The sequence below is a fragment of the Natator depressus genome, chromosome 3 (genome assembly GCF_965152275.1).
Source record: "Natator depressus isolate rNatDep1 chromosome 3, rNatDep2.hap1, whole genome shotgun sequence".
NCBI lineage: Eukaryota > Metazoa > Chordata > Testudines > Cheloniidae > Natator > Natator depressus.
In genome coordinates this window covers 103,508,164-103,535,088 of record NC_134236.1, presented here as the reverse complement: position 1 = coordinate 103,535,088, position 26,925 = coordinate 103,508,164, and the positions used below count along the sequence as shown (strand labels likewise).

General features: G+C 38.1%; 2 protein-coding genes across 2 annotated transcripts in view; both read left to right on the top strand.

Annotated features, from left to right (window-relative positions):
• The window catches only part of HBS1L (HBS1 like translational GTPase), a 116,396-nt gene that overhangs the window by 4,617 nt on the left and 84,854 nt on the right, over nucleotides 1-26,925 (top strand). Inside the window, exons 2-4 of the mRNA XM_074948461.1 lie at nucleotides 1,893-1,958; nucleotides 3,880-4,017; nucleotides 15,880-16,074. Coding sequence (XP_074804562.1) covers nucleotides 1,893-1,958; nucleotides 3,880-4,017; nucleotides 15,880-16,074 — 399 coding nt within the window. The remainder of the gene's footprint in view (nucleotides 1-1,892; nucleotides 1,959-3,879; nucleotides 4,018-15,879; nucleotides 16,075-26,925) is intronic.
• Nucleotides 17,570-22,792, top strand: LOC141984922 (uncharacterized). The gene has a single exon (XM_074948462.1). It carries the CDS (start codon nucleotides 17,636-17,638, stop codon nucleotides 19,064-19,066), a length of 1,431 nt encoding a protein of 476 aa, XP_074804563.1. The 5' UTR covers nucleotides 17,570-17,635; the 3' UTR covers nucleotides 19,067-22,792.

Below are 26,925 nucleotides of genomic sequence, written 5' to 3'. Positions count from 1 at the left end.
TGGGAGAAGGAGAGAGACACAGAAATATATGGGGGAGAAGTTGTAGAACAGACCACAGTGTAAAGGGAAAAAAGAGAGAAAATATGTAAATGGATGGAGAGAGTAAAAAGGATATGAGGGAACATCACACTTAACATATCAGAAAGAGAACAATCTACAAGAGAAAAGAAAAAGTGTAGTGAAGGTAGGAAAGAGAAACAAAGTATAACATTAATACAGGAAGGAGAGTAAACTACAATTGTTAAAGTTTCCCAAAATAGAAAGTTGATAGTGCCATAGTTATTTTTTTTTGTTTGTTTGTTTTTAATGTTTTAATATGCAAGGTTGTGAATAGCTGGGGGATGGCAACACTGGTGTTCTTCACCTTGCTAGAAAATATCGGGGAAATCTTTCAAACCCTGCAGATTAGACCAATCAATTTGTTGAGTGCAGAGAAATTCCTGGTTGGGAAAATGTATGTTATATTTCAATAATGGTACAGGATCCTTGCTTTTTGGCTGAAATAATGGCATTTAGTATAATTTTCTGTTATAGACTCATAGACATTAAGGTCAGAAGGGACCATTATGATCATCGAGTCTGACTTCCTGCACAATGCAGGCCACAGAATCTCACCCACCCTCTTCTGCAATAAACCTCTCACCTATGTCTGAGCTATTGAAGTCCTCAGATCATGGTTTAAAGACTTCAGGGTGCAGAGAATCCTCCAGCAAGTGACCCGTTCCCCATGCTACAGAGGAAGGAGAAAACCCCCCCAAGGGCTTCTTCCAATCTTCCCTGGAGGAAAATTCCTTCCCAACTCGAAGTATGGCGATCAGCTAAACCCTAAGCTTGTGGGCAAGATTCACCAGCCAGATACCCAGGAAAGAATTCTCTGTAGTAACTCAGATCCCACCCCATCTAACATCCCATCGCAGGCCATTGGGCCTATTTACCATGAATAAAGATCAATTAATTGGCAAAATCATGTTACCCATCATACCATCTCCTCCATAAACTTATTGAGTTTAATCTTGAAGCCAGATAGGTCTTTTGCCCCCACTGCTTCCCTTGGAAGGCTATTCCAGAACTTCACTCCTCTGATGGTTAGAAACCTTCGTTTAATTTCAAGTCTAAACTTCCCGATGGCCAGTTTATATCCATTTTTTCTTGTGTCCACACTGGTACCGAGCTTAAATAATTCCTCTCCCTCTCTGGTATGTATCCCTCTGATATATTTATAGAGAGCAATCATATCTCCCCTCAACCTTCTTTTGGTTAGGCTAAACAAGCCAAGCTCCTTGAGTTTCCTTTCATAAGACAAGTTTTCCATTCCTCGGATCATCCTAGTAGCCCTTCTCTGTTATGTACTATGTTATATAATATAGTACAGTAATAGAAGTACAGCTGTAGTTACATTTTCTGTTGTGTAAGTGTGTTCTATTGTAGTATCTTATACTAAACCATCCTGCGTGTGTGAATGCTCAGTGCACGTGAAAGTACTTTAGGTATGTGGTTTTATAAATTTATCCTTGAAGTTAAATATTCTAGTAGGAAATATGCTGATTATTTTATTTCATATATATTCCTATACAGACAGTCCCATGATTTGCTTAGGTTCCATGTTAGAGGGGTGCAGAAAAGAATTAGAAGGTTCTTGAATTTTTTTCACTGTCCTATACATAGCCTATTGAATATTAACAATACATGTATTACTATTCTTACTTATAGCTGATTAAAAGACACTTTTTATTGATGAACCTTAGAAATACTGAAGTGGAATAATTATTATAATGTAATTGGGGAGAGGGTTTTTAAAAATATTTAAGAAATTGCTTTTAAACACTCCGTACTTGTTAAATATTTAAAAATAAATTATATGCAGATTAATTCTTACTGTTTCTGCCTCTTAGATTTTGAAGATGATGATCTTTATGGCCAATCAGTAGAGGATGATTGTTGTATTTCCCCTTCAACAGGTTAGTTCAAATGTTTGTCTATGCAAGTCTCATTTGGAGAAATTTGAACAAATATAGATGATAAAAAATTGTACAGAATATTGGGACTTTCTGATGGGTAAAAGAACTGAGAAGTCAACGAAGGCAAGGCTGGCTGAGTAGTGCTATATTTGGAATGTGATTGGAGCAGCAGTTGCAAAAACATACATTTATTTCCAGAACAAAGCTACGTGGGCCAGATTTTTAAAAGTATTTAGGTGCATTACTGCTATTGAAATCAGTTGGAATTAGGGTCCTAGGCACTTCTGAAAATCCCACTAGACACACATCTTCTTGTTTAGGCAACTAAATACCTTTACAAATATAGTCATTTGTCAGTCTGGTTACTCTTTATTCTATAGTAAGCAGTTGCAGACATAGGTATGTATTTACAATATTTTTGTCATGTTCCCCTATTTAAAATTAAATTGCTTCGTGTTCATTTTTAAACTTTGCTGGTGGGTTTTTTTGTCCTTTTTGTAAGGAGTGAGGAGGTCCTCTCACCTTGTAAACAAACAAATGAAAAGACACTCTAGATGTATTCTGTTTTTAAACAAGTGGGTTGCATAGCTGTGCTGAGGCTTGTGTGCACCTGATTCCCTACAAAATCTTTCAACAGTAAGCTTTTATTTAAAAAGTGCCTAATGCTGGTTACATCTAGAAAGATAGCTTTGCAAGATAGCAGCAACTAAGATGATTGAATATAAACTATTGGGTGATGTGCATTTAAGAAACATTTGTTAAGACTATAACTTCTTAAAAGATGAGATTATCAAATTTGTATTTGTTCACAATAAAAGTTGGCGTTTTGCGAATATTACATTATGGTGTATGGGACCACTTGGTCAAATAATGAATAGCTGTTTTCTTTGACCATGTCTGTATGGTGTGTGTTTTTGCTACTCGTGATCATTTGTAGAAATTATTATTATTTATTATTACAGCAATGTTTGAGGAGTCACTGAACTCTTGTTTTTGCATGGAAGCTAGAATATTTGTGTGTGGACAAGGCTTGCTTTTCTCATTTAAAAAGCTTTAGCCATCCAGTGACAAAGTAGAAACAAAACCAAATGTCTCAAGAATCTGCTCACACACCATAAATAAAATATAGCAAATAGTTGTAGTGAATGTTCACAGACGACTCCTAGTGTGAAATTTCTTTACATAAACTTTGAAAATTATGAATAATGACTAGGGCCAGGATTCAGCAAAACATTTAAGCATATGATTTAGGTGCTTCGCTTATTAGGGGTGGGATTTATGCATGTGTTTAAATTTTAAACATATGCTAAAGTACTTTGAATCATGGCCTGTTTTTGTAAAAATTAAAGCTCAAGAACAGAAAAATGGGCTGAATTAATTGAATAAGCTTTGTTATGAATAGATAGAAACTAGTAAATGCTACTTTAACCCTACACCACACTGGACTTTAAAACAAACTAATTATGGCTAATGTGCTTTTTTTAAAGCTGAAACAGTGCAAAGGTTTTTGAGATTTGGGGTCATAAAGTTATAAGTTGAGTCCTAAGTAAAAATACTTGAGAACTCTTGGTCTAGAATTTTTTTTTGCCTTTGAAAGTCTTCATAAACTTGATTTTTTTGTTACAGAATACTGAACTGGGTAGAATTGTGAGTTATATTAAAAGGTACATGGATATTGACTTCTGCATAAGGTCTCTCCTCTTTTGGTGGAAGGGGGCCATCCGCAGTATTTAAGTATGAACTTTCCTTTGCCCAGTGCAGTCCTTGAGGCTAATAATTGCAAAATGAGATTCTTTTTTCCAGATTAATTAATGCAGGCTACCATCAGTATGTATTTTCTTTAGCTAGCTTTTGTATTCAAACAATGGGATACTTGTTTGAAGGGAAACTATTTTTAATGTTCTGCTCCTGGTTGTTGTAGCTGCTCAGTTTATTTACTCAAGACGTGACAAACCCTCAGCATTTGCTGAGCGATTAGAAGAAGAGTATGGCTATGAAGATGTGCAAGAACCTGCCAAGAATATTACATCCAATCAGCAGCTAACTGGAGTCGATCAAGGTAATTGTTAAGAACAGTTAATCAGTTCAGTCATGTTTTCATTCTTCTGTGATTTAAAGCCCTTTGCTGAAATCCTCTTATATTGAATTATCTTTTATTGCTAACCGACTTTTATTACTAACTGACTTTATCAAACTGCTCACCATTTTGGGGCCAAATAGTAGAACACCCATGAATTCTAAGGAATGGTCATATCTAATAATACATTTAAAAATAATCTCTAGAAGGCTTCAATTTCTAGCTTTTGAATCTTATGTCTTTCTCCGCTAGATTAAAGAGTCCTTTAGTGTATCCAGTATTTTGTCCTTGTGAAGGTACTTATATATTATAATCAAGTCACCGCTGCTACTTTTTTGGGACACCAGAACTGGGTACAATATTCCAGTATTGGTCTCACAAATGTCATACAGAGGTAAAATTGCCTCCCCACTCTTTCTTACAACTTCCTGTTTATCCAAGGATTGCATTTGTCCTTCTAGCCACAGCTTTGCACTGGAAACTCCTGTTGAATTGCTTAGCCACTATGACTCTTAAATCCTTTTGAGAGTTATAGCTTTCTAGAATACAGACACCCCACCCATTCTTTAGATATGGCCTGAATTCCTTGTTTCCTGACCGTATAACTTTCATTTTGCTGTATTAAAATGCATTTTGTTTGAATGGCTCCAGTTTACCAAGAGATACAGATCTCTCTCTGTGACTGCCTTGTCCTGGTCGTTATTTACTACTCTGCCAATCTTTGTGGTCACAGGCAAGTTTTGTCAGTAGTGTTTTTATATTTACTTCCAGGTCACTGATGAAAACGTGGACTAAAGTCTCGTACCGATTCCTCTGGATCCCCTTTAGAAATATTCCCATTCAATGATAATTCCCTGTTGTATACTTTGTGAGATCTGTCAGCCAGTTTTTAATCCATTTTGTGTGTGCTCTATTGATATTATATAGTGCTAATTTTTTAATTGGAAGGTTGTGTGGTATGAAGTTAAATGTCATACAAAAGTGTAAGTATATTACATCTGTCTTCACAGTTACCTTTATCAACCAAACTTGTAATTTCATCCAAGAATGAAATCAGATTTTTTGACCTTTTTTCTTTTATGCCATGTTTACTGGCATTAACTATATTTCTGTCCTTTAATTCGTTATTAATTGAATCTTGTGTCAGCTTTTCATTACTTTGCCTGGGATTTATGTCAGTCTAATAGGGCCATTGTCCAGGTTATCTCACTTGCTCTTTTTTTTGAATAATGGCACTACATTAGTACTCTTCAAGTCTTTTGGAATTTATTCGGTATTACAAGATATATTAAAAATTAACATAGTCAGGCCAGAGGTCTTCCGAGCCAACTCTTTTGGACTTTTGGGTGCAAGTTATCTGGGCCTCCTGATTTAAATATGTTTATCCTTGGTAAATGAGGTTTAATGTCCTCCTTGGTTACTAAGGGACTGGAAGGTACTTCATCATCCTCATGTGTTATGAATTCATTATCCTGTTTTCTTTTCCAATGCAGACCAGAAAGATTAATTGAACGCCCTGCTTTTTCTGCATCCTGATTAAGAATTTTGCCATCTCCATCAAGTAATGGACTTATTCCATTATTAGGATTACTTACGTTGCTTACATACTTAAAATAAAACAAAACAAAAAATAAAACCTCTACCTTTTTATTGTCCATAGTTCTGCCAACCATATATTTTTCCCTGTTGCCTTCAGCTTCCCTAATCAATTTTCAGCACTTTTAACTTCTAATTTTTATCGATTGCTATCTATTTTTCATGTGTTATAAATTGCTTTTTCATTTCCAATTACTGCCTCCACTTGGGCACTAAACCAGGATAGGTTTTAGCCACAGTTGTCCTCTCTTTTGGTAGTAGAATTGTAACTTTTTGATCATCTAATAAACTCTTCTTAAAGAACTCAAAATTTTCATTGACATTTTTCTTTCTGAATTTTCCTCCCAACCAGTTTTGTTCATAATTGTTCTCAGCATTGGGAACTTAGCACTTTTGAAGTACCAAGTATATATTTTACTGGTTGGAGCCATCCTCTTTTTGCCCGTAATATAATCAGGTCATGATAAGTGATCACTAGTCAACCACAAACTCTGAGTCCAGTGATTAATTCAGCTTTATTCACCATAATGAGGTCCAAAATAGTTCTTATATGGGTGCAATACTTTTTGTGTTAGAAAACCATCTTAAATAAGTTTGAGAAATTTTAATAATATTTTATTACTATCCGCATGAGACTTCCAGGATATATTTCCCAAATTGAATTTCCCATAAGAGTTTTTCTTTCCACACGTTTCAGAGGAGGAGTTAAAGGAGTAATTCATCCTGTTCTCTGGTTTGATTTGGTGATCTGTGAAAGACCCCCACCATTGTTAAATTAGCCACATTGCTTATACTACGTGTATCATTGTTAGTTTTCTTGTTAAATATGTAGTTTGTTAAATGTATACCATAAAATAGTCAGCATGTAGAAACTTTCCAAGTTAACTTTACTCTGAATACTGTATCATCATTTATGAGAGCCTCTGTACATTTCCATTTAAGGGGAACAATGCGCTGGTTGCACAAACCCTGTGGAAAACTGACTCTGACGTAGCGTGAGTGATGCCATTTGTAACTTGTATAAGAGACTGTATGAGTGAGCACGGTTGATCGTCACTTGATCACATTTATAATGTGCAAGCTGAATAAAGGCCAGACCAGTAATATATGTACTTGGTGCTCTAATAGGGCAAATTTCACAAAGCTGAAAACAATTTTGAGCCAAGTCAGCTAGCTGGAAGAATTTAATTAGAAAAATGTGAATGAGAATTGGGAATCATTTAAGAACACTTTACTAGATGCCCCAAAAGCCACAATAGAGGAAGAAGGTTGTACTGGTTTAAAAACTGACCTTGTTTAGAGGGGAAGTGAAGGGAGCTATACATTTTTTAAAAATTATTTTTATATATATATATATATATATAAAAAGAGGAAGTTGATAATAATGAATATAAATTGGAAGTTAGAAATTGTAGAATAATGATAAGGGAAGCTAAGGGACACATGGAGAAATTTTTGGTCAGCAGAGTTAAGGACATTAAGAGGTTTTTAAAAAAAAAAAAAAAAGTTAGGAACAAAAAGACTCCTCACAATGGTATTGATCCATTATTAGATGGAAATGGTAGAATTATCAATAATAATGCAGTAAAGGCAGAAGTGTTCAATAAATATTTCTGTTCTGTATGTGGGGAGGGGGAGATATAGTCTCACATATGGTGATAACATTCTTTCTATTCCACTAGTATCTCAGGAGGATGTTAAACAAAAGCTAAAGTTAGACATGTTTAAATCGGAAAGGCCAGATAACTTGTACCCAAGAGTTCCAAAAGAGCTGGCTGAGAAGTTCACTGGACTGTTAAGGTTGCTTTTCAGTAAGTTTTGGAACAGTGGGGAAGTTCCAGAAGACTGGAAGTAATCTAATGTTGTCCCAATATTTAAAAATGGTAAATGGGATGACCTGGGTAATTTATAGGCCTGGCAGCCTGACACCAGTCCTAGGCAAGATAATGGAGTGGCTGATATGGGACTTGATTAATAAAGAATTAAACGAGGGTAATGTAATTAATGCAATCAACATGGGTTTATGGAAAATAGATCTTGTCAAACTAACTTGATACCTTTTTTGGATGAGATAAGTTTGGTTGATAAAGGTAACAGTGTTAGTGTAATATACTTAGACTTCTGTAAGGTGTTTGACTTGGTATCGCACAACATTTTGATTTAAAAAAATCAGAACAATATAAAATTAATGTTTGTTGTTTGCCATGTTGTTGTAGCCATATTGGTCCCAGGATATGAAATCTACAGGGTGGATGAGGTGATATCTCTTGTTGGGCCAACTGTCCGAATTAGACCCGAAGAAGAGCTCTGTGGAGCTCAAAAGCTTGCCTCTTTAATGAACAGAAGTTGGTCCAATAAAAGATATTACCTCACCCACCTTGTGTCTCTTACAAAATTAAAGTCTTGTACTTTAAATGGTTTAAAAACTGGCAAACTGTTAGGTCTCAAAATGTAATTGTCATCAAGCATGTGTGTGTCCAGCATCAGTTCTTGGTCCTGAGCTAATTAACATTTATATCCATGACCTGGTAGAAAACCTGTCAGCATCACTGATAAGATTTGCAGATGACACACAAATTGGGGGAGTGGTAAGTGATGAAGAGGACATGTCAATGATTAAGAGTGATCTGGATCGCTTGGATAACTGGGTGCAGGAAAACAAAATGTTTTAATATGGCTAAATGTAAATGTATACAAATAGGAACAAGAATGTAGGTCATATTACAGAATGGGGGACTCTATCCTGGGAAGTAGTGATTATGAAAAAGATTTGGAAGTCATAGTGCATAGTCAGCTGAACATAAGCTCCCATGTTGGGATGCTGTGCCAAAAGAACTTATGTGATTCTTGGATGCATAAAGGGGAACCTCGAGTAGGAGTAAACAGGTTTTATCTCCCCTATATTTGGCACTAGTGTGGCTGCATCTGGAACACTGTGTCCTGTTTTGATGTCCACAATTCAGGAAGGAGGTGGTAAATTGGAGAAGGCTCAAAGAAGAGCCAGGAGAATGATTAAAGGATTGGAAAACCTGCCTTATAGTGATAGACTCAAATAACTCAGTTATTTAGCTTAACAAAGAGAAGGTTAAGGGATGACTTGATTAGTCTGTAAGTATTTACATGGGGAGCAAATATTTAATAATGGGCTCTTCAGTCTAGTAGAGATCGGTATAATGATGTAATGGCTGGAAGTTGAAGCTAAATAAATTCAGACTGGAAATAAGGCTTATCAGTGAGCCTAATTAACCACTGGAACGGTTTACCAGCTGTTGTGGTGGATTCTCCATCACTGACAGTTTTTAAATATATGCTCTAGGAATTATTTTGGGGAGGTTTTGTGAACTGTGTTATACTGGAGTTCAGGCTAGATGATCACAATGATCCCTTTGGTCTTGTAATCTTTGACTCTAACAGCATCAGTTTCTTTACTGTTGTGGTGGAGAGTATACAGAAACCTTTGCTGGGTCCAGGCCCGCACCTTCAGACCCTTACTTAGCACGTCTTCTCAGCTTTATATACGTGGGTGTGGGTGTGTTTATAGTTAGTAGCGGATTTTTGGTAGTTTTGAGAAAGTTTTCTGCTTTTTTTGTGTAACTTGCACGACTTTACATAAAAATATAAGCATGGCTATACTTGATTAGACCAGTGGTCCATCTGTTCCAGGATCATGTCTTCCAACAGTGGCTGGTGCCAGAAACTTCAGAGAGAGTGAACAGAACAGGGTATTTATTGAGTGATCCATCCCCTGTTGTCCAGTCCCTGCTTCGAGCAGTCAGAATTTTAAGGACTTTGAGTGTAGGGGTTGAGTTGCTGATCATCTTGGCTAATAGCCATTGATGGATCTATTGGATGGATCCATGAACTTTTCTAATTCTTTCTTTTTTGAAACCAGTTATACTTTTGTCCTTTACAGTATCCCCTGGCAGTGAATTCCACAGGTTGACTGTGCATTGTCTGAAGAAGTCCTTCTTTATGTTACTTTGCTGCCTATTGATTTCATTGTGTATCCCCTCATCCCTGTGTTATGTGAAGGGGTAAATAGCACTTCCTTATTCACTTTCTCCACACATGATTTTTTAGACCTCTATCATACTCCCCCCTCAGTTGTCTCTTTGAAACCTCAGTGGTCCTACACCTGGTCTCCCAAAGGGTTTGTGATATCCCTCAATTTTGGGGGGAAATCTGATGTGCATGGTGTCTCATCTGTCTGGGAGGGCCCGCTCTGTAGTAATGTTGGTTTGCAAGGCTCTCTAAACTCAAGCTTGTTCGGACAGACAACTCTGACTCTATATGTCATGAGAGAAAACTTGAATGCATAGGCTGAGACTCCAGAAGGCCAGGGTTCCATCCAGGGCCCACAGTGTCTGTCTTTGGTGATGAAGCCCATGACCACATAATGGCCCAAGACATCTGCCTTCATGCTGGCTTCAGCACTAGACTTTAAGTGAGGTTGAGCACAAGTTTCTCTAAGTCCATGACTCTTCCATTTAATGTGACGATCAATGAACCACTGAGTTTTTTGCACTGATGAACCTTGCTAAGACTCTTCAACCTGGTTCTGGCAGCAAGCAAACAAAACCTGATACTTCAGAGGGCCTCCGGACAACTTTGTTATCAGACCTTTGGAAAAAATGATGCCTCCTTGAACCCAGAAGTCTGGCCCTGATGACCCAGCCCATGTGAGCTACCATGCTTTTAATATCTCTCTGTACCATATTTCTCTTAACTTTTCTGCCAAGAGAAAGGAGAAGAGAGATTCTTTATCTAGTACTGAGAATGTCTCTCAAAACAGAAAAAAACACTGGCCCCATTCTAAGGATAATATTCCAGAGCAACCACACCAGCACTGAAGTCTACAATGCAGTGATCCCAGCACCACCTGGAGACTTTTCTGTTGTCCACATCTCTTTGACTCTGTCCACATCCTCGAGCCTTGCTGTTGAACTCAGGTTTTAAATATTAGCATCCCCATTATTATTATAGCTTCTCTAGATACATTATCTTCTGGTCTGGAACAGTTTCAAAATCCTCTAGCATGAATCTGCGTTTTGGGACTGGCAACGGTCTCTGTGCCATCCAGTATGGGATTTGAGGGTCATTCATGTTTGCCTTGTCACCAAGAGCATGATGTCTCTGACTTTGGGGGCAGCTCTGTCTCTGTCCTTGTGACTTTGAAAGGATTTTATGCAGGGACCTGTCCAATTGCTGAAGTGGTCCTATGGATATGACTTGCTTATTTGTGATGGGGTGCTCAGTTCACTGCAGGTATGGTGCTTCCTTCTTGTCATTCTGGGGAATAGTTCAACAGGTCAGCACCCCTTCCTGATTTTGCACACTGTTTCTCTGCCTCTGTCTCTTTGTCTGCAACTTGTCTCTCGCCCCAGGAGCTGCTGCAGCCTTTTTGTGACTCAGTTCCCTGGCTTGGTCACTATTTTGGCTTCTGCCTTCCCGGGGGGGGGGGGGGGGGGGTTGGGTTCCGCCTTCCCACATACAGGCTCAGGCAGTCTTCCTGCATACTGCCCTGCTGGTGCCACTTCTCCTGTGGCTGGTTGGGGAACCCTGGCTCGCCTTCTACTTCGGGTTCCGGTTCAGCGACCCTCTAGTCAGCAGTCAAGGTCTGTTTCACTCTGTACCTTGCTGCATTTCCCTGAGCCCTTTCGTAACCTTCGGGCTCTCCCTTCCATCTTTGGGTCTGCCACCTTCAGCACTCCCTCCTCCCAGGGAACAACTGCAGCCTACACGTCTCTGTAGCCTCCAAACACTCTTCCCTTTTCCCACGGAGTGACTGCAGCCTTTCCCAGCAGCCTCTTCTGTTGCCAGCCTCTTGGCTTATATAGGCTCCGCCAGTTCCTGCACAGATGAGCTTCTTCTAATTAAGGCTTTTCTCTCAGCCTTCAGCCTAATAGGTTAATTGGCCCATCTGGCCTCCGTTAACCCCTTAAGGGTGAGGGTGAGGTGTACACCCCATCACAGGCCTTTTATAGATTGTGAAGCCCAAGAACAGAGGATCTGCCTTACTTATCATGTGAATCTTTCTGGGGAAACTCTATCCTAGGATGGATGGTGTCTGGAGGGTAAAGCTCATGGAAGATGTATAAATTTAAGATACGTAGTTCTTTAACAGCACATGGCAGTGTAGCAGAGGTGGCACAGTTGGTTTCATTTTCCCAGAGGTAAGCCAGCATTCAAAAGTTTGGAAAACAGTGCCTTAGGGGGGATTGTACCCTTACACATTTATCTTTATAAAATGGCATTTCTCATGACTATTACTTCTGTCAGGAGAGCTAGTGAAGAATTACAAATCCTAATGACTAATCTCATACCACATTACATAAGGCAGTGGTTGTCAGCTTAATTCACAATGTGTTACCTGAGCTTCAGGGGCCAGGTGGCTGGGCAGCAGCAGCCTGGCCCCTGAGCCTGGACCCCAGAATTCTGCTGCGCGGGGCCGGCTGCCTGCCCGCCTGGACTCCCATGGGGTCGGCTGCCTTCCCACCCGGACCTTTGCCGGGCCACCTGCCCCGGGCCAGCCAGAGCTGACCAGAGCTTGCAGGACTGGGTGACTGCCCTGGACCCCAGACTCCTGCCACGTGGGGCGGGCCAGCTGCCCCAGACACAGACCCCGGAGTTTGCGGGGCCGGGCGGCTGCCCTGGACCCCCACCATGAGGGGTGGGCTGTCCAGTTTGACCAATGTACATGGCAGAGGGGCATTGCTGGCACATGATGGCATATATCACATTGGTGGATGTGCAGGTGAACGAGCCTCTGACATCAGCCACACTATCAGAGGCTCGTTCACCTGCACATCCACCAATGTGATATATGCCATCATGTGCCAGCAATGCCCCTCTGCCATGTACATTGGTCAAACTGGACAGTCTCTACGTAAAAGAATAAATGGACACAAATCAGATGTTAAGAATTATAACATTCATAAACCAGTCGGAGAACACTTCAATCTCTCTGGTCACGCAATCACAGACATGAGGGTTGCTATCTTACAGCAAAAAAACTTCAAATCCAGACTCCAGCGAGAAACTGCTGAATTGGAATTCATTTGCAATTTGGATACTATTAATTTGGGCTTGAATAGAGACTGGGAGTGGCTAAGTCATTATGCAAGGTAGCCTATCTCCCCTTGTTTTTTTTTCCTACAACCCCCCCCCAAGACGTTCTGGTTAAACTTGGATTATTGCTGTGCACATTGTAAGATGAGCTATTGCCAGCAGGAGAGTGAGTTTGTGTGTGTGGTTTTTGGAGGGGGGTGTGTGTGTGGGGGGGGTGGTGGTGAGAAAACCTGGATTAGTGCTGGAAATGACCCACCTTGATTATCATGCGCATTATAAAGAGAGGTTTCAAAGAGGGATGGGCTATCACCAGCAGGAGAGTGAGTTTGTATGTGTGTCTGTTGGGGGGGGGGAGGGTGAGAACCTGGATTTGTGCTGGAAATGGCCCTCCTTGATGATCACTTTAGATAAGCTGTTACCAGCAGGAGAGTGGGGTGGGAGGAAGTTTTGTTTCATGGTCTCTGTGTGTATATAATGTCTTCTGCAGTTTCCACGATATGCTATGCATCCGATGAAGTGAGCTGTAGCTCACGAAAGCTCATGCTCAAATAAACTGGTTAGTCTCTAAGGTGCCACAAGTACTCCTTTTCTTTTTTGTTTATAAACTCAGTAAACTCTATTCCTTAAATTTAGCATCACACTCTAATGATGGGTTTAGTAGAGCTGTTCTGCAGTCTTTTCCTGAGAACTCTTCAGGCTACATTCCACTGGGGCTGTACTACTCACTAATCCCCCAGTAGTCAGAATGTGCAGGGGTCCACTGAAGAAAAAACCTCCCAGTAACAGTGATTCTTTGAAAGTTGCTTCTGCACATTCACACTTACCTCCCACCTTCTCTTTTACCCAACAGTTCTCTATCCACATAGGACTCTGTGGTTCATGAGAAGGAACTGAGGCAACTCGGAGCTGCACTCCTTTATAGAGTCTGAATGTTTGCTAAAAAAGGGTTATCATTCAGCCCCCACAGATAGGATTTTCAAGAGGGGTTCATGAGCTTGAGGTGGCAGGGGCACCATCCCCCACAAGTATAAATGCACAGGGTGACTGAAGAACCACAGCTATTAGCATATAGCCTTTCTGTGATTCTTAATACATTAAAATATTTATTGTGGGATGCTAATATTGTGTTATCTTAGTTTTGTGCGTTTAATTTCTCTTAAAAAGAGCCTCAAAGACCTTATGGTTGCCATTACAGTCATGAGACATGTCGTATGGGTTTTGGCTCAGCACGTAAAGCTGGCATTGCTTTAAATCTTGGTAGTGTAGAGTTTTGGTGAAGAGGATGGTCAGAATCGTTACCTTCTCCTATTTGATGTCAGGGCTCACCTTTGCTCTGCTGGGGTTGGAAGACTTCGGGGTTGCTGATTGTGAATGTTGTAAATATAATGGATCACTTTATTCATAGTAGCAGGATGTAATTTTCTTTTTGTCCTTGACTGCTGATATTTTATTCCTAAATTCTGAACATTATTAACTTTGTCTTGGTTTTTAAATGGCCTGCAACAGATAAATCATTAAGTTAGGGGATAGAGAGACAGTGTCAGAAGTTTCACACTGAATCTTTCTGATTGATGTGTGGTAAAGAAATCTTGAAAGATGTATGTTGTGACTGTAATGGAGATGAAGAAAGTTTTCTTCTCCATTGTATAGCTCTCACTGTGATCAGAAATTTGAATGATTATCAATCATGTTTATTATGGTAGTGCCTAAAGGCCAACCAAGTAGGCTCCCCGTTGTGCTGGGACTGTACAAACATGGAGAAGATGATGATCCCTGCCCCAAAGACCTTACAGTCTAAGTAGACAAGACAGACACAGGTGGGGTGGGGGGAGCTGGTAGGGGAAGGGAAGGAGAATTAACTCTGCTTGCATGTTACAAAGTGATAGCAGCAAATGCCATGTCAGTTCCACAATTTTTTTTGGTGGTGGGGGTGGGGTGACTAACAGTCAGATTCATCTGTATTTGTCTCAGATTGAACAAAGGGTTAGGGGTATGTGACTGTGAATTTTTTATCTTTGTCAGGGATAATATTGTTAGTTTTCTGTGTATGTAATTCCAAGGGGGAGAGGGGGGAGGGCGGCATTTACCAATGTGTAAAATATTCGTAATGTTAGAAAATAAAGGCAAGGTCAGATTGACATTGGAGGTAGGAAATACTATTCTAATGGATATATAAGTAGCATTGATTTAAACATATAAGATCTGTAGTAGGGATCCGTGCTAAACAGCCAGAGTGAGCATATTTCTGACTGTCCTTTTTAAAACACAAGGTGGTCCAATAAAAGAGATTACAATACCCACTTTGTCTCTCTCTTTAAAATAAGTAAATTATACTCCGTTTTAAACCGACATTTCTTTTGTATATTCTTTCATTCCATCACTGGAGATTTTTAAGAGCACGTGAGACAAACACCTGTCAGGGAGGGTCTAGATAATACTTAGTCCTGCCATGAGTGAAGGGAAGTGGACTAGATGACCTCTCAAGGTCCTTTCTAGTCCTATGATTTTGGTTTATTGTTTTTAGGATTGTCCATCACTTTATTCTGCAGTCTCCCTTTAATTTCCCTTTACTTTCTGTAATGTACGCAATATTAATGGAGAAGTCTGTCTTCAAAGAATATGGATTTTAAGACCCAGAAATCTCTCTCATTTCTAGGAAAGGTAAGATTTAAGGTAGCTTTAATGCTAAAGTGTTAATCTAAAGATGAGACCATTTATTTTTATTCAGCTGCTAAGTTCCAAGGCCTGAAAAGATGCTGTTTACCGTAAAAGTTAAATACACTATCTGTAAACACTTAAAATGTGCTGTTAAATGGATATCACATGATTTATCAAATTACTTGGAATAGTTTTAAGATGAATAATTGCATTTCTTCTTTGGCATGAATACTGTTCATGTTGGTAACACCTCATAATTAAATGTTCAGCCCTTTAAAGATAATTTAAAAATCATTAGATGTATTTCTTAAAGTAATGATTTGGTGAAATAATTGAAAAACCTCTTCAGTGCTGGGGGTAAGAGAGCCTGCCAGAGGAAGAAATCAGGTTGCAATGATTTTATAATTACTGTTCCTGCCCCACCCCAAATATATTTATTGCAAGTATGGTTTTAGTAATTTATCATGCTATTTTATGAAAACACACGTTTTATAATTTTATAACTACTGATGTCTTTTGTAGCTCGTCTTTATTCGTGCCTTGACCAGATGAGAGAAGTGCTGGGGGAAGCTGTACCAGAGCAGGTGATGGTGGAAGCAGTGTTGAATAGTAAATTTGATGTACAGAAGGCTTTGGATCTTGTGCTTGCACAAGACAGTAAGCAAAATGTGAAGACCAAGAATGAAGAAGCTGTGACTACAGGAAAGACAACAAAAGGTATGCTTTTATTTAATTATGTTTTGGTTTAGATCAGTGGTTCCCAAACTTTAACAACCTGTGAACCCCTTTCACTAAAATGGCGTGTCTGACGAACGCCCTCCTAAAAATGAATATTTCCAGGGATTTTCTCCTTTACCTGAGTATAAATTATAAAAGCAGTGATCTTGGAAATATAAAATTTATTTTTATGACATGCTTATTGCACACACTTTATTATTATTTATAATTACAGTATTTTTATTACATTATGAAAACAGCAACACTCTTCCAAGATCTCACTTTCATAGCTTGTATCACTTTGAATAAGCCTGTTATTAGACAACGCTCCTATGTTTCATCAAGGAGTATCAGATGTGGAACAGCATGAAGGTATTTAAGAAGCCAACTCAAAGAGTTCGTCCTACACAAGCATTCAGGCCTTGAACAGTCCAGGCAAACAACGCTTGTTACAACAAAGCTTAAACTTGTTCTTCATAATAATTTAAAAAACAATACTAGCTGCCTATATAATTTTAAAATACAGCAAAAAATATCCACCTCTCTTTCCATTTCTTATAAGAAGTCTTGAAGTTTTAATCTCCTCAGTGTGATAGATATGCTTACTTTGATCTGCTTAGCTCTTGGAAGTCCAGGCGCTCTGGCTGCTGACCCTGTGCTGCCTGGGGTCCGTAGGGACAGCTCTGTCCACCATTAGGGAATTTTTTCCTGAGAACCCCCTATAACATTTCACGAACCCCAGTTTGGGAACCACTGGCTTAGATTAAAGTTCACTGGCTGTGCATAGGATACTCGTGAGTTTAGAACTGGAAGATACTTGCACTATTATATCAAAATAACTCATTGGAAAACAAAACAAAGTTCTCAATCTTCTATTTCTAAATACATTTCACAGTTTTAGGATATATACAGAACATCTCTTTAAAGGAAGCAATAGTTTTTACTAAACTTAAAATCAAGTTTTAGTTTTAGGCTTGGTCCTCTCTGCTAAATTCAGAATGTAAGCAATCACAATTCCCAATGAAATTCTGTTTTCTAATAAATACCTTAGTTATGTTACTACTTAAGTTATCCAACTGCTAACTTTTTATTTATTTTAAAATTTTTTTGAGACAGCAAATTTTAAGACATTTTAAATGTTTGCTTGTGATATAGCAAGACTGTTTTTGTAGAGCTAGTACAATAGCTTGGTTGTGTAGATTCAGACATCTTAAGGGTTGATATTAATTTACTAACTTAGTGTTTCTTTTAGTGGATAATTGTAAATAGTTTTGCTAAATGATTGAATAAATGCCCTTCAGAACTCTGTTGTATTTGATTATAGAGACTATGATGCAATGCAATTTTTCAAATAACATTTAGTAATTAAAATGCCTTTCATGTTTCTTCTTAACTTTGCTGTTGCTGTCTCCTTAAAAAAAAATGGAATTTTCGTTGTGACCATGCATCTATCTGAAAATTATTGGCTATTGTAAGGTAAGGAGATTTACTTTATTCAGAAACTTTTACTTATTTGGAGAACTTGTCTTACTTAATAGAAAACACTTCAGCAAACACCAGCATGTCTGAGCTCAGTAGCCTGACAGTCAAAACTAAATCACCTTGTTACTTTTCAACTTTAAGTGACAAAACACTCTTCAAAGCTAAACATTCTAATATATCCTCAATTGAAAAGAAAATATCTGAATCTTCTCATAAATCTTCAGGAGTTCTATATTCTTCCCTCAGTAATAATATGTGTGAAGAATCATGTTATGAATCTGTCAGTAAACGTGTAGCAGTACGATTACCAGACAATACCAGCACAGTGAGTTTGATTTCCAGCAATGAAGGCAAATTTTGCTTTAGTGTAGGTGCTGAATTATTGGAAGCTAGTCCATCTGAAAATCCTTCCTGGAAGCAGTTGGAGTGCAAGGAATCACAAGACTTGAAATCTTTGATGATGCAGAATATAACTTATGATTATTTAAGTCTCCAAGACAGGGGACTACTTGGGGTCCAGAATTCTTCAGATCATAATAGTAAAGGAAGTATGGATAGTAGTCCTGGCTTAATGAGTGCTGTACGGAAACTGGCACTTGATAATGATATAAACTCTACTCAGAATAGAAAGACTGAGCTTTTTGAAAATTTTCCTTCATTTCTACAAAGTACCAGGCAAGACATCTCATCTTCAGAAATGGATAATTTGCCATTTTCAAAATCTGGAGGTCCATCACTGGCTGACCTACTTCAAGAGCACCAGAAAAGTAATTCAAGCCACTGTTCTTTGTCTGATCTCTATAATCAATCATCTACGAGTTTTACAGATTTGAAATTGGGATCCTCACCATTGTCACAACTAGCTAGTCAACATCAAACTGCAACTGGGATGTCAGAATTAACAGGATCTCTGTCTTCTCTGGCATTGTCTAAGGCTTCTCCAGTAAGAGAGCTTGAGAATTTGTCACTTTCAGATTTAATTGCAGAAACCATTGAAGTAGATAAGCCTCAAGAAGCAAAAGACTGTTCGAGGTTCAATATCGCTGAAACGTGGCCTTCTGCAGGAGTAAATACAAACATTGACTTAAGTGTCCTTATAAAAAATCCAGACGTATCTGCAGAATCAGTAGTATGCCAGTCAAATACCATAATCCCAGAAACTAAAGTTTTAAGTTCAAAGCAAGAAAAAAATATTATTTTAGCGAAAGGAAATAAAAAAAGCAAAAAAGGGCATATTTCTAAGAGCCAGGATCTCTCTCTCTCGTGGATGAAGGCTCTCTGTGCCAGACCTTCAGCTTTTGCTTTAACTTTGTGTCTCCGTTATCCTCCAAAAGGATGTAAACGGCGCACGATTGATATCCATAAGACTTTCCTATACAGTAGGCAAGTACAAGAAGTAAAAAATAAGGAAATTGGTCCTTTAATACCAATAACACCATTTGACTTTAAATCAGCATCTCCTGATGACATTGTAAAAGCTGGACAAAAAAGAGCCTTTACAAGAGAATAGTGTAAAGTAGGGGAAAGAAATAGTATTTATGCTTCAGAGCCTTTTTAAATGATTTTATAAATTTTGTATAGGGTGACTTTATAACTCAGAATTCACATTCTATATTTTTTAATTATACATTTGATAATTCTCAACAAATAGTTTGTGATAAAAAAATTTGTGAATTTTTAAACTACTGCACTGAGTCTGTATTTTTATTTTTTGCATACTTTTAATCAACAAAGATACAACATGTTAATTTTCACAAAGTCTTAATCTTTAATACGTAGGAATTGCACATATACAGAGTACTACTATACAAAAGTACATTTCTAAGTAAGAAAAAATAGACTTAATTTGAAAAATAAATCCTAGATTTGCCATTCAATTTTACTGTTTGGTTATATTGCAGAACGAAACTTAAAATAGATATTGCTCTGGATTAATTTGATTAGATGTACTTAAATTTAAAGATTAAGGTTTCTGATACGTTCCATAATTACTGTCTTGTGGCATGGTTTAATTCCCAACTGTTGCTAATTTCATTCTCAATTTCATTATTCTTTATATACTTTTTTTGGTCATAGTGATGTCACTAATCTTAGAAAATTGTGTTATTTTCTCAAAAGCACCAGTCATTTAAAAGAAATAACTCCAGAAAAATCTGTCATTGACCACTATACTTGAAAAGCCATTTGCTAGCTTTTCGGTGGGACCAGACTTTCTTATGACAGCAAAGTACTATAGCTTGAGTGTTTTGAACAGATACAAAAATTGTAACCTTAAGTGCTAAAACTGGACATTTAAGGACATTTGAAAACAATTGTGTTGTATATATTTCATCAAAATTTTTCTACTTGGAATCCCTCACTTATTTTAAGTCTGTTTGAAGTGTGTAGGAAGAACTTCCCTTTTTTTTCCCTTTGGCATTAGTCATTGCCTAGTGAAATGGACATGTTTCAGGACAAGCTATAGGTGCTATTTCTCCTTTTAGGAAAAAGTTACTTTTAGTAATGGAAATGTGTAATTTTGCATTCTCTTTTATTGCTGGAGCCAGTGCTCGTTATTTTGAGCCTTAATATGTGAGGCCAAAGTGAGGTCTTGAACTTCATTTCTTATCTAATAGTCATTGGACTCTGATGCTGTCGGAAGGTAGTCGCACCTTTACACAGGTGTTTGTGTTTGTCATATATTAGTAGCTTTTCACTTGGATTCAGGGACTACCAGTTAGTATGTTCAACAGTCAATCTGCAATATATCCTATACAGGTACTATTACTACTAGAAAAATAAGCTTGTTCATAGTTTACCATAACTTTATTCAAATATAAATAGGAAACTTATGAAATAATGGGTTAAATCTTAATGGTGGAGCTTTAATAAGTTAATAAAACTTAATATTTAGAATTGTTCCTAGCTTTAAGAAGCTATGTCAGTTTAGTCATAAAAATGTATTTGAAAGCACTGGAATGCAGGTTTCATTTGCTGTACGTTACTTTGTTTAGCTGGTAGACATTTGTAAATTGTCACTATTTCGGGAATTCTTTAAACATAGGAGTATCAGATTTTTTTTCTGATCTTCTAACCCCTCTAGAATAGAGTTCTAGTGCCTTTTAATAAAGATGGTAGCACTTCAGTGTTTATATTCTAACTGTTCAGCTTGCTTTTTGTTTGTTTAGTCATTCATATCCAGAAGTCTTTAGGAGCCTTAAATAGGTTAAAACATAATTACTGTAAACATAGCTTATTTAGGTAACTCAAAGAACAGAAGTAAAACCAAATGTCATCCTATTTTGCTCACAAATTGTATATATTTTTCCCATCATAAACTAACATGGAAACAGTTTCTTGAGCCTTGTCCAGAAGGATGTCACATTCTCTCAAATTATGAGAAGAACTTTCTGCTGTCTCACACCTTAAACAGAGAAAGCCCTTAATGACATTTGTTGCTATCACAGGGCAATCCCTCAAGTATGCTAGTTGTTTTATCATTTAAGATTTTCATAGTAGGCGCTCCAGTTTTACTTGCTGAACAATAAGCAAGCAAGGTAGATCATGGTGAGGCTGTTCACTGGCTCAAAATACTGACTAAATAGCTCAAAAATGTTTTAAAAAATCTTCATTCAAGTTAGCTGTTTTCTGAAGTCTCTCTAAATATGAACAGCCCTTTACTTGATACCCAGAATCTATTTTTCCCATTAAGATTTTAGGTCTTATCTGAAGAATTTGTGCAACAAACAGATCTCCAAATTTATTTTAAATGGGATAGTGTTCTGACAGTGGTGAAAAAATTGTTTAACATTTTAATAATTTTTTTATTAATGGCCCAGTCTTTTTTAGTTTACTTTAGGTGATTTGGTCTTTTCTTGTTCCTGCCACTTCCTGATGGCTTGAATTGGCTTTTCTAATGGAGATGTTACTAATCTCTGGTGGAAGAAGTGCTGTTATATTTAGTGGAATAAATTGTTTCTTTGCTTCTGTCTTGTCTTCCTCCTGTTCTGTCTAGTCTTATTGTATTGTCTCTGTTCTCTCATTTCCTCTTTGCTACTCTTCTCCCAAACCCTTCTTTAACATTAGATGCTGCTAGCAGTTTTAGAGCCAAATTCTGCAGAAATCATACCTGCACAGAACTCCTGTTGGTTTAATCACAACTTATGTGCAAGTCTCTGATGAAAGAATTCAGCACTTAGAACCCAGTCCTGCAATGATATCTGTGCAGATGAACCCATGGGCCTACACAGAGCTCCATTGACTTCAGTCGGACTCCAACCACGTGTGGCTGTCCACCCACACAGATGTCATTGCAGATTGGGGCCTCAGTGTCTAACTTTACATGTAAGTACTAGGTGACTAACCCTTAATATTTCTCACATCTGTTGCATTCGTACTGTTGGTGAGCCTGAGGGTGCAATGCATAATGCTGTTCAGGAGGATAAAAATCATGCAGCGTGTGGTGGGGATTGTCTGACCAGACTCTAATCCTGCAGCCTGAAACAACCCTTGAATAAATTTGCACGGAGGCTAAAATTTTCAAAAGCACCAAAGTGACATCCTACATCACTTAGGAGCCCAACTCCCATTGAATACAATGAGATTTAGGCTCCTATGCCACTTAGCCACTTTTGAAAATTTTACCCAGTTTTGATTTTTAACTAAATGGTAGCATGTTACTGTATTTTTAAAATTGAAACGGGTGTATAAATCAATTACTCAATAAGAACTATGTCTATGTGGTTCACCACAAAATTCTTAATTTTCTTCAACTACTGCATGATATTATGGCACCTGGAATTTTCATATAGCATATGGTTGGTTGGTTGGTTCCAAAAGTATTTCTATCTAATGAACATTAAAATCTGTTAGTGAAATCCCTCTTTGTTTATGTTTTATATAAAATAGTCAGGGAGGTGGTTTGTTATAAATATTTCCTTAATAGTTTGCAGCCAGTCTGTAACTTTGCATGTGTGTATATGGGTCACTTGTACTAATTGCTTATATATTGATATTCAGATTTTGAAATCGTAAAGTATTTGTGTCTATGCACACACAATGTAGACATGAAAGAACGCATTAAGCTACATGGAATATACTGCTTACAGTGTTCAGACTGTTGTAAAATATAAATCTTTTGTACATTAAATTGTTTTTATATGTAATTTTTTAAAATTAAGGCGGTCATTTAGTATTTTTTTAATGAAATTTCTTTGTGAATACTGCTTTTCATTTATGTACAAAAAAATAAAACACTTTGTAAAGACTGATTAAATAACACATGATTTCTTGCTAGTAATTTGTCTTGTACAAATTTTGTCGCTGTTAGCAGTGCACTAGCCATTTCTTTTGGGGAGGTAGGCCCTAGCGTATGACTAGATTTGCACAGACGTACTCCTGTTCCCATACAAGGTTCCAGAAATGACTCAGGCTCTATGCAGACAAATATATCCACACATATGGAATCCAGGTGCAGTATAGGGGTCATAGTTTGCCTTTTTTAGAAATGTAATTGAGAACCTTCAAGCTGTTAGATTATGGATAGAATTTTTAAGCTTCTCTAAGTTCTAAGCAAAAAGTAAAAGGGAACAGATATTAATGAAATAACCATCTAGCTCTAAAGAAAAAGTTCTGTGCCTGACATTCATTCTCAGGAATTGTTTATACGTACAGCTAAATCGGCACTGCTGCGATGGATGCAGCAGTGTCCATTTAGTGGGTCTTGTGAAGACCCGCTAAGTTGATGGGAAAGTGCTCTCCCGTCGACGTCTGTACTTCAGGTCTCCAAGAAGTGTAAGGTAAGTCAGTGGGAGAGTGCTCTCCTGTCAACACAGCGCAGTGCAGACATGTTGTAAGTCAACCTTAGGTATGTCAACTTCAGTTAAGTAATTTATGTAACTGAAGTAGCATATCTTAGGTCAACTTTCAGCTTTAGTTAGACCAGCCTCAGACTGTACATTACAGTAGGGGCTATCAGTGCTGCTGCATTTAAGGTTGTACAGGTGTTCAGGCATTTATAACTGTCTGACACTTATCTTTCAAGCTTAAATTTTCCAGGCTATTGTGTCTGCCTCTGGGTGTACTTGTTTTGGAAAAATTGAGCAACAACAAAAAAAAAAAACTGAGTACAAGGCGAGTGGAAAATTAACTTTCTCCATCAATTAAAAATAAACTTCTTTTAACAGCTTGTCTATGTAGTTCAGGAAGGCTATACTGCATATGTGTGCAGACCAGTTATAGTCCTTGCCTCAGTCTCTATGCATCTTGCAGGTAAAAGCTGCACAGCTCCTAAGTAGTCCAGGTCTCCTGTGGCATGCCCTCCTGCAGACCTTATTAGGAATCTGATACAGAGGATTCCAGTGATATCTAGACAAATGAGTAGTTGCATGACATGGAATTTATTTTTCTGTTTGACAAAACTTAGGAATTTCATCCAAATAATTATGTTAAGAGAAATTAAGGTTGCATGGTGAAACATCCAAAAAATCAGGAAATGATAGATAAGGCTGCACATGCATTCTTTCCCCCTCTCCTCTCATCCAGAGCCTCATGACTTCTGTTTAGGTGTGGAATCTCTGCCACTCTGCCCTTCTGTCCTCCAGGCCGTTTTCAGAGAGCGAAGGGTATCGTTGCTTTTGGTTCTCTTCTCTCCCGAATAGTTGTGATGCAGGTCTTTTGCTGTGCTAATTTTCCTAAGTAGGAATAGAGTGTCATTGATTTGATTGTCAGTTTTGCTGTTGTCCACCAGACTCAGTAAACAGCAGTGAAAATGATCAGGGTCTTCATTTTCACTATGTTGCTGCTCATAGCTCTTCAACAAGCAACAGCAGAGACACTAGAGTGGTTTCCAGGCATAACAAGAAAAGGCTGCATGGATTAATTTACAGGAGGTTAACTTTTTTTAAATGAAAGGTTAACTTTTACAGAAATAAAATGGTTAAACATCTCTCATCACATAGGAAGATTTAATTTGTAATTGACAAGTGACTTTTGAATGCTGTCCCATAGTTAGGGCCCTACCAAATTAAGAGTCCATTTTGGTCAATTTCATGGCCATAGGATTTTAAAAATAGTAAATGTCATGATTTCAGCTATTTAAATCTGAAATTTCACAGTGTTGTAATTGTAGGGGTCCTGACCCAAAAAGGAGTTGTGTGTGTGTGGGGGTAATCGCAAGGTTTTTGTAGAGGGGGGTTGCGGTACTGCTACCCTTACTTCTGCTGTTGCTGGCAGTGGTGCTGCCTTCAGAGCAGCGCAGCTGGAGAGCAGCGGCTGCTGGCTGGGAGCCCAGCTGTGAAGGCAGAGCCACTGCCAGCAGCAGCGCAGAAATAAGAATGGCATGGCATGGTATGGTATTGTCACTCTTACTTCTGTGCTGCTGCTGGCGGAGCACTATCTTCAGAACTGGGTGCCTGGCCAACAGCTGCTACTTTCCGGCCATCCAGTTCTGAAGGCAGCGGAGAAGTAAGGGTGGCAATACCATGACCCCCTGCCCGCAACTCCCTTTTGGGTCAGGACCCGCAATTTGAGAAATGCTCGTCTTCCCCTGTGAAATCTGTATAGTATGGGGGGGGGGAAGCACACAAAAGGCCAGATTTCACGAGGGTGAGACCAGATTTCAGTCTGTGACGTGTTTTTCATGGCTGAGAATTTGGTTGGGCCCTACCTATAGTACTTTGCATGAACCAATAACTAAACCTGGCAAATAAAAACTGTACACTAAGGACTTTCAGAAAGCAGAAAAATTAAATATTAGATTTAAACAAATTTATCCAACTTGTTTTTCATATTTTCCCTGTTAGCTTGCTGATTACCAAAGCTGTTTGTGATTAAATAAGAGACTGCTCTATCACAGTCCATGTTCTATTTAATCCTTCAGTGAAGTGCTAAATTTGACACCTCGCAGTCATTCATAGAGCAAAAATACTGTCATAAATGCAAAAATACTAACTGCAGGATCAAGCAGGAATAGAAACTCTATTCGGAGGATAGCTCTTATTGTAGAACATGCATCTTGCATAATTATCAGATATGCAAAGAAAACACTGAAAAGCAAAGTAGTTTGGTATAATAAAAGCGTCCCTGAGGAAGATAAAACTACAGTAAATTCATAGATCAATGTTTTATTTCATACCAATTGAATTGACTGAATAGTGAAATTATAATGTTATAATCAGCAATGTGCAAGCTCAGTTGGCACATTGTGTTCTGTTCTGGTTACGGTCTCAAAAAAGATACTAGATATAGTAGGGGTTCAGCGATAGGTGCCAAAATTGATTTAAGGCTTGGAGAATCTTCCATGTATGACACTGAAAAGATTGAGGCTCTTTAATTTGGAGAAGAAATGAGTACGAGGGCATGTGGAAGAGGCACACAAAATAATAATACAGAGCAGGTCAGGCAGGCACTTACTGTTTTACATAATGCAAGGACAAGGGCCATTCAATGAAGAATTGAAAGACAACCAATTTGAAGTGGACTAAAGGAAATACTACTTTGCGTGATATGTGAATAACCTGTGGCATTAATTGCCACAAGGTACTGAGGTCAAGAGACATGTTGCAACATGAGACTTAAAGGCAAACAGATATGCTGTTTAAACTAACAAAAAACGTAGTTAACCTAAACCGTTGCAGTATACTTGTGTAGATGTAGAAATTACATCAATGCTTATAAGCGTTGTCATCAATGTCTGAAGGAAAAAGGTAGTACCTTGAAATGGTATGTTCTATTTACCTTTTAAAATGTGTTACAGAAGAGTGGGGCCTGAACATGTTGATACAGTAAGACACTGTCCTTGACCCAGAAAGCTTACATTTTGAGACCATGATTCTGCAATGGGGCTCCACATGGATGGGTCCCTTGCATTCATGCAGAGTTGATTGCAGGAATGTGGACTAATTTTGTCATGTTCGTATTTTACATTTAGTTCATTTTTGAAGGAATCAAGATTGATTGCCTTTGCTCTTTCCTTTTGTCTTGTAGAAAGTTGAGGAGAAAAAGTCTTAAGCTTGCTGCCTTAGACTTTTGATTGCCTTCAAAAAGCATGTGCAATAAGCTTAAAGGGCCTGGCTGTTTGTTGATGGGGTTTATTTGGAGAATAGACATACAGAATAATTCCTTTCTCCAATTTATTTATCTGATACTCTTAAGTATGTAAACAAAATGATAAAATTACTTTAAAAGCTTTTCATGAAATTCTCAGAATCTTAGACCCAGAAGGAACATGTTTTCACACACAGGTCTTTCTGAATCACACTGCTTCATGAGAATTTCTGTATTCTTTGCAGTGCCCAAAGGTCTAACTGAGAGAGGTAATCTTTGGAATTTTGTGCTCTGCCCTATCCAACCCAATTACATGCATTTCAACTGTATTTTTCACTAGACTAC